Here is a 12247-nt window from a genome sequence, read left to right on the forward strand (position 1 = left end):
TGCTGCCATTCATTGCATTATATATATATATATATATATATATATTTATATAAAAATATATATACAGTATATATATATATATATATGTATATTGTTTTAAACTTTTTTTTTGGTCCTCAAGTGGACCTCAACATGTAATCATCAGATTGAAATTTGTAGGATAATGGAACTTTCACCATTAGAAGTATTACTATTCACTGCTCCACCTCCTGGACTGATTTGTAATATACAAGTAATGAGCCTGGAAGCCTAGTACAGGCTCAGGCTCGTTACTTTCAAGGAATGCCTTCCCCGATTTCTGCCAGGTGGAGTTGTTCTTGCCCGTGATGCGCATGCTTCCGGGTTTCCGGCTTCTCAAATGCTTTGGTCACATTTGACCACAGCATATAATGGGTTAAATGTCCACGATTGGTATTACTTCTGATTGCAGACATTAGTCACGGGTGTCTGCTGTATGATACAGCAGGCACCCTCTAGCTATGGCGCTTTCTCTGCTCCAGAGCAGGCTGTATCTTTAGAGACCCGACATCCGTCGTGAAGGGGTTAAAGTATGTGTACCACCTGCTTTCTTATGCACACAAGTTCACCTAGAGAACGAATACCTTGACCCTGGAAGTTCAGTAGGCTAGACAAATGCTGGTTATCAGTGGTGACTAATGTCCAAATTATGCCTTAACTCGCCCCGGGGATTGCTACCAGAAAGCAGGACTAGAACTCACCAATACAATTAGGATGGTTAGGGGGTATATTTGTAACTCATATGGGGCAGGACTGGGGCCTATGCAATAACCAAGACCGAGATGTGAAAAAGTGATACTAGCCAAATGTTTTAAATAAATGGCCTCACATGCACTACCCTATTTACTGTAGCTTTGTACAACCCCCAAGTGGAGTCACAGTACAGCATCCATAGAAAACTATGGCTTTTTTCTGTACGTCAATACTCCTCTGATTGAAGGGAAGAATAGCTCTGTAATACAGTGGCGTATAGAGTCACCCTACCTTGGCACGTTTAGAGCCTTTGGCAATGGCTGTGTAGTATGAGTGGTGATTGTGCATGTGTGCAGAAGCTCCACTCAGCTCTATTTGACTGCTGAAGATAGCTGAGCACAAGCACTTGGCTATCTCCGGCCACCCCATAGAGTTGAACAGAAAAGCAGCTCTAAAGTGTGTCCGCTGCACCATTTAAATGGGGGACATGGATGCCCACTCTAATGATCCTGTGGATAGGGGTCAGAGATACGTTGTTGTAATGTAAGATTAAAGGGGTTGTTCCATTACATCTTTAGACTGGAAACCTGAGTGATCATTACTGAAACCTTTTAGTTTTAAAGAGGTTGTCTGGGATTTTAATATTGATTAAATATCTGTAAGATAGCTCATCAATATCCGATGAGTGTGGATCTGACTTCAGGCACCTTCACAGATGAGCTAAAGTTGGACCTTCTCTTATCTGATATCCTCAGGATAGATCCCAGAAAACCATTTAAGTATTGATCTAACTTTAAGAGAAGAGTTTATAACTTTCTGTTTCAATGATTAAGATGCTCATATCTCCATAACGGCATTAAGTTTGGTGGCTGAATGGCCCTTTCCTCTAAAATGTCCCTAAGTCGTCATTGACTTTGTGAAGGACTACGTGATGAATGTTGGCTTCATGAAATACTTCAAAAGTGCTTCATTAATTTTATTCTGCCACTTTGAAAAAACAACAACAAAGAAAGTGAGTGGTATATTAAAGTTCGATGTTCTCCTTGGCTTTAAAATATATATATATATATATTTCTATATAGGAATGTCCTGAATCTATGGTATAGTACCCTCTCATATCAAGTAAATGAAATCCACTAGAGCCTTGCTGGTTTACTTGTTCTGAGTGTATTATAGATAAAATACAATGGCTAATTATCCGTTCAATGAAGTGCTGCTTTAATTGCACTTATTAACCCAAGTTTTTTTTATAGTAGAAAATAAATCTGCTCATTGTTCTGCCCTTGCTGGCTTAATTTGCAGTTTAAATGGAGTTCTTAAATGTGAAAAGTCATAAAAACCTCTCAGCAAATTGGCTGTATACCCTGCTTTGTAATGGGTTTATTGACTTAGAATACTTACACCCGTGTATAAGTGTGTGCTCATGTGTATGTGTATATACTGTATATACAGTCATGTGAAAAAATTAGAACACCCTTTGAAAGCATGTGGTTTTTTGTAACATTTTTAATAAAAGGTTATTTCATCTCCGTTTCAACAATACAGAGAGATTAAAGTAATCCAACTAAACAAAGAAAACTGAAGAAAAGTCTTTTCAAGATCTTCTGTAAATGTCATTCTACAAAAATGCCTATTCTAACTGAGGAAAAAGATAGGACACCCTCACATGTATTCCCTCTTAAATTGGCTCAGATCTCACACAGGTATATCACACCAGGTGCACATAATTAGTAGATCGTTACTCTGCATGTTGAATGAGGCTTGCCCTATTTAAACCTCAGACATTTAGTTTGGTGTGCTCCTGACTGTTGAAGTGAGAGTGAGCACCATGGTGAGAGCAAAAGAGCTGTCAGAGGACTTCAGAAAAAAGATTGTAGCAGCCTATGAGTCTGGGAAGGGATTTAAAAAGATCTCAAAAGATTTTGAAATCAGCCATTCCACTGTCCGGAAGATAGTCTACAAGTGGAGGGCTTTCAAAACAACTGCCAACATGCCCAGGACTGGTCGCCCCAGCAAGTTCACCCCAAGAGCAGACCGCAAGATGCTAAAAGAGGTCTCCAAAAACCCTAAAGTGTCATCTCGAGAACTACAGCAGGCTCTGGCTACTGTTGATGTAGAAGTACATGCCTCTACAATCAGAAAGAGACTGTACAAGTTTAACTTGCATGGGAGGTGTGCAAGGAGGAAACCTTTGCTTTCCATGAGAAACATCGAGGCCAGACTGACATTTGCCAGAGATAAAGTTGACAAAGACCAGGACTTCTGGAATAATGTTCTTTGGACAGATGAGTCCAAAATTGAATTATTTGGACACAACAGCAGAGGACATGTTTGGCGTAAACCAAACACAGCATTCCAAGAAAAGAACCTCATACCAACTGTGAAGCATGGAGGTGGAAGTGTCATGGTTTGGGGCTGCTTTGCTGCAGCAGGACCTGGTCAGCTCACCATCATAGAATCCACGATGAATTCTACTGTGTATCAGAAGGTGCTTGAAGAACATGTGAGACCATCAGTTAGAAAATTAAAGCTGAAGCGGAACTGGACCATGCAACATGACAATGACCCAAAACATACTAGTAAATCAACCAAAGATTGGCTGAAAAAGAAGAAATGGAGAGTCCTGGAATGGCCAAGTCAAAGTCCAGATTTGAATCCCATTGAGATGCTGTGGGGTGACTTGAAAAGGGCTGTACGTGCAAGAAACCCCTCAAACATCTCACAGCTGAAAAAGTTCTGCATTGAGGAGTGGGGTAAAATTTCCTCAGACCGATGTCGAAGACTGGTAGATGGCTACAAGAACCGTCTCACTGCAGTTATTTCAGCCAAAGGAGGTAACACTCGCTATTAGGGGCAAGGGTGTCCTATCTTTTTCCTCAGTTAGAATAGGCATTTTTGTAGAATGACATTTACAGAAGATCTTGAAAAGACTTTTCTTCAGTTTTCTTTGTTTAGTCGGATTACTTTAATCTCTCTGTATTGTTGAAACGGAGATGAAACAACCTTTTATTAAAAATGTTACAAAAAACCACATGCTTTCAAAGGGTGTCCTAATTTTTTCACATGACTGTATATATATATATATATATATATATACATACACACAAATGAATCACATTATTATGACGACTTCCTACTTTCAGCATCATGTAGCTCATGAAGGAAGCCATGTGTGTTGAGCTGGCTTGGTGGATATACAGTGGGGCAAAAAAGTATTTAGTCAGCCACCAATTGTGCAAGTTCTCCCACTTAAAAAGATGAGAGAGGCCTGTAATTTTCATCATAGGTACACTTCAACTATGATAGACAGAATGGGGGGAAAGAATACAGGAAATCACATTATAGGATTTCTAATGAATTAATTGGTAAATTCCTCGGTAAAATAAGTATTTGGTCACCTACAAACAAGCAAGATTTCTGTCTCTTACAGACCTGTAAATTCTTCTTTAAGAGGCTATTTTGTCCTCCACTCGTTACCTGTAGTAATGGCACCTGTTTCAACTTGTGATCAGTATAAAAGACACCTGTCCACAACCTCAAACAGTCACACTCCAAACTCCACTATGGCCAAGACCAAAGAGCTGTCGAAGGACACCAGAAACAAAGTTGTAGACCTGCACCAGGCTGGGAAGACTGAATCTGCAATAGGCAAGCAGCTTGGTGTGAAGAAATCAACAGTGGGAGCAATTATTAGAAAATGGAAGACATATAAGACCACTGATAATCTCCCTCGATCTGGGGCTTCATGCAAGATCTCACCCCGTGGGGTCAAAATGATCACAAGACTGAGCAAAAATCCCAGAACCACACGGAGGGACCTAGTGAATGACCTGCAAAGAGCTGGGACCAAAGTAACATAGGCTACCATCAGTAACACACTACGCCGCCAGGGACTCAAATCCTGCAGTGCCAGACGTGTCCCCCTCCTTAAGCCAGTACATGTCCGGGTCCGTCTGAAGTTTGCTAGAGAGCATTTGGATGATCCAGAAGAGGATTGGGAGAATGTCATATGGTCAGGTGAAACCAAAGTAGAACTTTTTGGTAAAAACTCAACTTGCCGTATTTGGAGGAGAAAGAATGCTGAGTTGCATCCAAAGAACACCATACCTACTGTGAAGCATGGGGGTGGAAACATCATGCTTTGGGGCTGTTTTTCTGCAAAGGGACCAGGACGACTGATCCGTGTAAAGGAAAGAATGAATGGGGCCATGTATCATGAGATTTTGAGTGAAAACCTCCTTCCAAGGGCATTGAAGATGAAACGTGGCTGGGTCTTTCAGCATGACAATGATCCTAAACACACCGCCCGGGCAACGAAGGAGTGGCTTCATAAGAAGCATTTTAAGGTCCTGGAGTGGCCTAACCCCATACAAAACCTTTGGAGGGAGTTGAAAGTCTGTTTTGCCCAGCAACAGCCCCAAAACATCACTGCTCTAGAGGAGATCTGTATAGAGGAATGGGCCAAAACACCAGCAACAGTGTGTAAAAACCTTATGAAGACTTACTGACACTTATCCTGTGGATAGGGGATGTGTTTGTCATGGGACAACCCCTTTAATAGAGTTATAACATGAATTATTTGGGGGTCTCTAGAGTAAGAAAACTGCCTGGGATCTGCAATACTTCATGCAGGAAAGAGACTAAATATTGGAATCTTTCTGATTCACATCTAGATGTTCAATATGGAAACCAATGGACAAATCTGGGGGGACAGGAATTACCACGTAGCTAATCTGCACAGTTGTGGCACACAAACACTTGTAAAAAGTGTACTGTTCAAATGAATCTCCTTTGGGATTCACCTCCAGCAAAACTAAAAGGTTTGCTTTTCTCTGAGTGTCTCGACCATTTGATTATGCTGCTAACAAAGTGTCTATATCTCAAGAGTATTTATTTCTACTGCAAATATGTATAGACGTGCAGTTGTGTATCTGGGTATATTTTATGTAAAACTTGATGAAGGATGACATATTTTTCATGTGCATATTTTTGAAGTGTCTTGAATTCATAGCCACTTATGATTTTTCTTGGCATAGAATAAATATTACATGTAGGATTGTGAATTTTACATTAACTTTTAAACAGTGGTTCATGTTTTTTATGTTTTGTATTGTTAATTTACATTTCGCAGAAACTGAAAAATGTACATTGTGCACGCAAGAACACATGTTCAATTGCAAAATAGTAATATAAAAGTAAATTCTTTAAAAGCCACTAATGCACATATTTTTTTAAAGGGTCACTGAGTTTTCATTAAACTTATGATATGTTATATCAAAAGCTTTGTTCGACAGTGGTGGTCTGAGTAGGGTGGCCAATTGCATAACCCCAATTATATAGACATCATAGGCCATGCCTTTCCCCATTAAGCCATGTCCATCAAATTACTAATCCACCCTCTCGCAGTAACAATGTTGGCAAGAGAGAAGGGGGCAGGACGACTACCACTACAGACACAACCAACTTACATCTTCAGCCATCCTGTCCTCCCAAGACCTTAAGGTGAGCTGTCTGCAGACCCAGCTTGCTTCTCTGACCTTTAGTCAGTCAATAGAGCATCATCTCATTATGTTACTGGTTGAGTGTGATGATTCAAGCTATTCACTCACCACTGGATTGGCTCGGCAGTGAGTGAATATCTTAAGTCAGACCAGTCACAGAGTGAAATGATGGACAGCTCTAGTGACTGATGGTGGTGAGAAAAGACCTCATTCAAGTCAGTTTGTACCTGCAGTGACAGTTAAATGCAATACTGTTGTCTGAGTGTGGAGCGACAGAAAAGGAAGGGCACCCAAGCAGTCCAGGCCCTGTGCAGGATGGAGGACAGGGAGCAAGAAAACCAGACTGTCTGGCCTAAAGCCGGATGTTTGCCCACCCTAGTGCTGAGACCCCTACCAATAACTAGAATGAAGAGAGAGAAGTGTTCATATAGCGTGCTCTCTCCTCTCCGCAGGAGAGGAAGCAAGAGGGGCCCATAAACTTTCTATTGAGTCCATCTCTCTTCCTCTCCTGCAGCAAGGAGAATATAGCGTTATAGAGATCGGTGGGGTTCTCCACACTCAGACTCCCACCGATGAAAACATTTTAAATGTCTGTTTGACATATCAAAAGTTTTATGAAAACTCAGTGACCATTTAAGGATTGTGACGATTGTGACTTGAAATGTAATCCTAAGGGCTTATTCATAAAAACAATGCAATTACAGTATATGAATGGACTGACAATCAGGTAAAGGCGGGTTTCACACAGTACAATGTACAGCCGATTGTTCAGAAGGAAGCGTTTCTTCAATACAGTCGGCTGCTCGTTCAGTGAAGCAGAATGCTGCATTTATATGCAGCGATCTTCTTCACAGTATGCGATAGCTATTGCGATCGTTCGTCCCCATACAGCTGCATTTTTTCTGGCCAGCAGATCGCTTTTTAGACCACACAATTTGCTGCCCAGAAATGATAATTCATGTGCCTGCATGAACGACAGGATCACCTGATAAACAAGCGTTTTGCTTGTTCATCGGGTGATCGGCGTCACATTTAAACGAGCAGATTGTCGGGAACCAGTGTTCGCAGCAACGTTCATTCCCAATAATCTGCTGGATATTCGGGCCATGTAAATAATATTTTATTATAAATATAAACCCAAATACCTTTCATTAGTTATATGGTTCGCGAGCAATGATTAGGAGAAATAAAATAGCCGCCGTCCTATTATTACACAGAAATCCTGTCCTAATCAATCAGGACTCAGGCGGACAAGTTAGTTCACAACACTGAGCCAAAGAACTGCCTCTTCCTCTCTGCTCTGCTTGTCAGAAATTATCCTGAATTCAGTTTAATATGTTCTTCAGCTGAATCTCTGTAGGAATGGAGTTCATGAAGAGATGGACAGGACAGATGGTATTAATGTGGGACTGCATGCTGCTGCTCATTAACCTCACCCCCACCTACTCTCTGTACTTCATGTCTCCTCTTACAGAGATTCAGCTAAAGTTCTTATCAGCTGTATTCAGGATCATAATCCCTTACAAGTAGGAGAGGAGGATGAGGCAGCATTTAGCTCAGTGTTCTGAAGTAACTTGTCCTGCTGTGTGATTAGGACAGGTTTTGTGTGAACTAATAGGCTGGTGGCCATTTTACTTATCCTAAAGATTTCTCCCTGGACAAAACAAGCCATCATAACTAATGAAAGATATTTGGGAATATATTTATAATAAAGTAACATTTAAATATTTTAATTTTCTTAATTCCGGGAGAACCCATTTAACAGTAGAGCAATTCATCTCTCACACAATGGATGATAATTTAGGTATTTACAAGGAGAGCTATCATAATCCTTTGTAATGTCGTCAAATCTCTTTAAATGTTTCCTATGTTGTTTAGGCATCCATTTAAGCTTCCTGTCCCACAGAGTATCCTTCTTCAGGAGACCTTCACAGTGGATAAAAGAAAAAAACATTACATACTGGAAACCAAGCTGGTTCTTGACCAGACTGATGAATGCATACAGACCATTGTGCTTGGGTACCAAAGTGACAATCCTTATGTAAGTAACATATCTGTCAACATATATATACAGTGTATATATACAGTGATCCCTCAAGATACAATGGCCTCAGGATACAATATTTTCAACATGCAATGGTCTTTTCTACGCAATCATAAGCTGAAGCTAGACTCAACACACAGTGTCTCAGATCCAACCAATCAAGGCCACTTCTCTGGTAAAATAGCTGTATTAGATGCTAGTTATTCCTGACTGTTATATGTAAGGACTTGTTTTATCTGTCTTAGTTGTCTGCTTATTTTTCTTAAATCTTAATTTTCTCTTATCTTGGATGACATTTTGGGTCTTCGGAACCGATTACCCAACTTACAATAGTGTCAACATACAGGACGTCCTGGAACCAATGAATATTGTATCTTGAGGGACCACTTGTATACAGGTGAAACCCGAAAAATTAGAAATATACATTTCCTTTCATGTATGTTTATTCTGTTAGCAATATCGTTGAATACATTTTTGTCTGTTTTTTTTATCTACGGTACAATGTCTTCTAGATCTGTGCTAGTCTAAAACATCCTTTCAAGCAATCCCTTGTATCCAGCAACATCGAAGGCTGTGCCTCAACACGAAGATACAACTCTGTACGTTAAGATCTGCTGTTTGTAAATTGTTCAATTGTAGTAAACCGTCCAGTTCTCCCCCTCTGATGCCAGTGACCCAAACTACACATGAGAGGGGGTAGTGTGTCATTATATATTATTTCATCTTATTCACAGGAGGCTTTAAAGGGTGGTCCTCTTTGGAGAATTATTGTTTTGTTAAAAGGTGCCCTCAGCATAAGGGGATCACAGGGTGTTTCGTATTTATGTATTTACCTCCCAATGATCAGCTGTAATTTGCTGGCGAAAATGGCAGCAAGTGTTCAAATTAAGTATTAAAATGTGCCAACTGAATGCAATGGGCTTCCTGTGCGGGAATCAAAGACAGACTGGGTCCTCCAGAAGGAGATCCTGCAGATATTTGACAAAGGTCCTGATTTAAATGCTCCCCTGTAATAATTCAGAAGGACCTAATTGGATATTGCAGAAGATTATACTTTATATATACTATGGGCATATCCTTGCAGCTTATAAATGAAAATAACATATGTATTGGTTTCTATACCTCAACAGGGCAAGCATGAAGTTGAAGCTGTGATTAAAGTTAACAGAAAAGATATCTTTGGTCTCACAGGAAAGTTTGAGAACAAATCCACCAAGAAAGAATTGCTGCAAGCTGTTCAAATTGATATGACACATGCTTTACAGGTAATATTATTTGTTTCTTAATGTATGAACTAATATATTACCTGTTGGTCTTTTACAATCCAGTGGAGCATCTAAGGCTAAATGCACATGATCAGGATAGCGTAGGTCATGTACATTGTATTCTACAAGAATTTGAAATTCTCAATGCACACAATGCAGATTTTTTCCGTGCGGATTTTAAAATCCGCAGCATGTCAATTTATTTAATTTTTCCTGATCGGATTTTCTCCATTCACTTAGGAAAATCAGCACGCAAATCCGCACCAATTGATGCAAATTGACCGCACGCATTTGCCTGCGAACACCTGCGGATTTCAGTGCGGATTCTCCGCACATGAATCCTGAACGTGTGCATGTTCCCTAAAGGAGCAATTACCTGCACCTACCGAGCAGGCAATTATTGGGAAGGGAAGTACAAGTTTGTTGATGGGGCCCAAGATTTAAGCCTTGTCACAGTTTTAAGAGCCAGAAAATTATTATTATTTGTTTATCTATTTTTATCCATTTAAGAAAGGATCAGGTTTGAGGTTTTCAGAGAAATCTGGTAGATTAAAATGTGAGATCCTGAGAATGAAATGCAATCTGCCAAATCTTTCTGATGTTTTCTTGCTCCCTAACAGCTAAGATTTCCACGCAGTCTGAGGTTTGATGGAGAGGTTTTCTCAAGGGAAAATAAGCAAGATGGGTTTAATCATGGACTACAGGGAAAAGTCAGAATCAATGGCAACAATACGTTACAGGTAGGACATATGATGATGTTAGATTATACACAAGTTATAAAGTGCTGCATCACTGGCTTAACCTGAGTGAATAACTAAAAGATATTAAGTTAAAGGGGTTGTTCAGCCATTAATATTGATGAACTATCATCAGAATAGGTCTTCAATATCTGATCAGCAGGGGTCCAACTCCCAGCACCCCCACAGATCAGCTGTTTGAAGAGGAGGCGGGGCTCCATGCGAGCACCGCTTCCTTGTCATTACACTACATCTTGCGTAGTGTAATTACAAGTACTCGCTCTATTCACTTGAATGAAGCAAGTACTTGTATTACACAGCACTTCTGAGACGACGCACAGTGTAATGAAGAGCTGATCTGCCGAGGTGCCGGGAGCCGGACCCCCACTGATCAGATATTGATGACCTATCCTGACGATAGGTCATCAGTCTTAACAGCTGGACAACCCATTTAAGTGTACTGTTCTTCATACAGTATTTTAGAAAAATGTTGCGTATTAATTTAAAATCACTGTTTTAACACAGCACATTTTTGTTCTCTTTTGCTACTTTAATACATTGAGATCATTTTAGAGATGTGTATTACGCTGACTGCATGCTTGTGACGACTGGATGTAATATATCACTGCAGTCACGATGAATGCTGTGGTCCTATGGGCTTAGACTGTGGCACTCACTTTTGGCCTATAATATTTTAGAAAAGAGAACCAATGTATATACTCATTTAATAAGGCTCTTCATCATACAATGTTTAGAGCCCCTTTAATTATTGCTGATTCTGTGGGCTTTGAAATATTTCATGTGAAGATTTGTATCTGCATTTTCTTTTACAGCTACATGTTCAGTTCAACAAGTCGCTCAATCAGGTGGGGTTTTACTCTCATCTGTCCCATCCTTACCAGTGGAGACTTCCCCAGAGTCTACAGGTAATGTTGTATCCAAACCCAAACATTTCACAGTCTGAAGCTTCCATTAACCCCTTCAGGACCCTGCCATTTTCCACCTTAAGGACCAGGCAATTTTTTGCAAATCTGAAATGTGTCACTTTATGTGGTGATAACTTTAAAACACTTTTACTTATCCAAGCCATTCTAAAATTGTTTTCTCGTCACATGTTGTACTTCATGACAGTGGTAAAATTGAGTCTAAAGATTTTATTTTTATGTTTAAAAAAAATGCCAAATTTCCCAAAATTTTGAAAAGTTAGTAAATTTCCAAATTTCAATTTCTCTACTTTTATAATAGTAATACCTCCAAAAATAGTTATTACTTTACATTCCCCATATGTCTACTTCCTGCTTGTTTCCTTATTTTTTGGGGATGTTACAAGGCTTAGAAGTTTAGAACCAAATCTTGAACTTTTTCAGAAAATTTCCAAAACCCACTTTTTAAGGACCAGTTCAGGTCTGAAGTCACTTTGTGAGGCTTACATAATATAAATCACCCAAAAATGACCCCATTTTAGAAACTAGACCCCTCAACGTATTCAAAACTGATTTTACAAACTTTGTTAACCCTTTATGTGTTCCACAAGAATTCATGTAAAATAGAGAACATTTCAGAATTTAACATTTTCGGCAGATTTTCCATTTGAATAAATTTTTTCCAGTTACAAAGCAAGGGTTAACAGCCAAACAAAACTCAATATTTATGGCCCTGATTCTGTAGTTTGCAGAAACACCCCATATGTGGTTGTAAACTGCTGTACGGGCACATGCCAGGGAGTAGAAGGAAAGGAACGCCATATGGTTTTTGGAAGGCATATTTCACTGGGATAATTTTAAGTTGCCATGTCACATTTGAAGACCTCCTGATGCACCCCTAGAGTAGAAACTCCAAAAAAGTGACCTCATTATGGAAACTATGGGATAAGGTGGCAATTTTGTTGGTACTATTTTAGGGTACATATCATTTTTGGTTGCTCTATATTACACTTTTTGTGAGGTAAGGTAACAAAAAATAGCTGTTTTGGCACAGTTTTTATTTTTT

General features: G+C 39.6%; 1 protein-coding gene across 1 annotated transcript in view; it reads left to right on the forward strand.

The window, feature by feature from the left end:
- Positions 1 to 12247, forward strand: part of LOC122945456 — a 200344-nt gene that overhangs the window by 4296 nt on the left and 183801 nt on the right. Inside the window, exons 3-7 of the mRNA XM_044304524.1 lie at positions 8091 to 8253; positions 8769 to 8855; positions 9387 to 9521; positions 10142 to 10261; positions 11092 to 11184. Coding sequence (XP_044160459.1) covers positions 8091 to 8253; positions 8769 to 8855; positions 9387 to 9521; positions 10142 to 10261; positions 11092 to 11184 — 598 coding nt within the window. The remainder of the gene's footprint in view (positions 1 to 8090; positions 8254 to 8768; positions 8856 to 9386; positions 9522 to 10141; positions 10262 to 11091; positions 11185 to 12247) is intronic.

The sequence above is a fragment of the Bufo gargarizans genome, chromosome 8, assembly GCF_014858855.1.
Source record: "Bufo gargarizans isolate SCDJY-AF-19 chromosome 8, ASM1485885v1, whole genome shotgun sequence".
In the NCBI taxonomy this organism is placed as follows: Eukaryota; Metazoa; Chordata; class Amphibia; order Anura; family Bufonidae; genus Bufo; species Bufo gargarizans.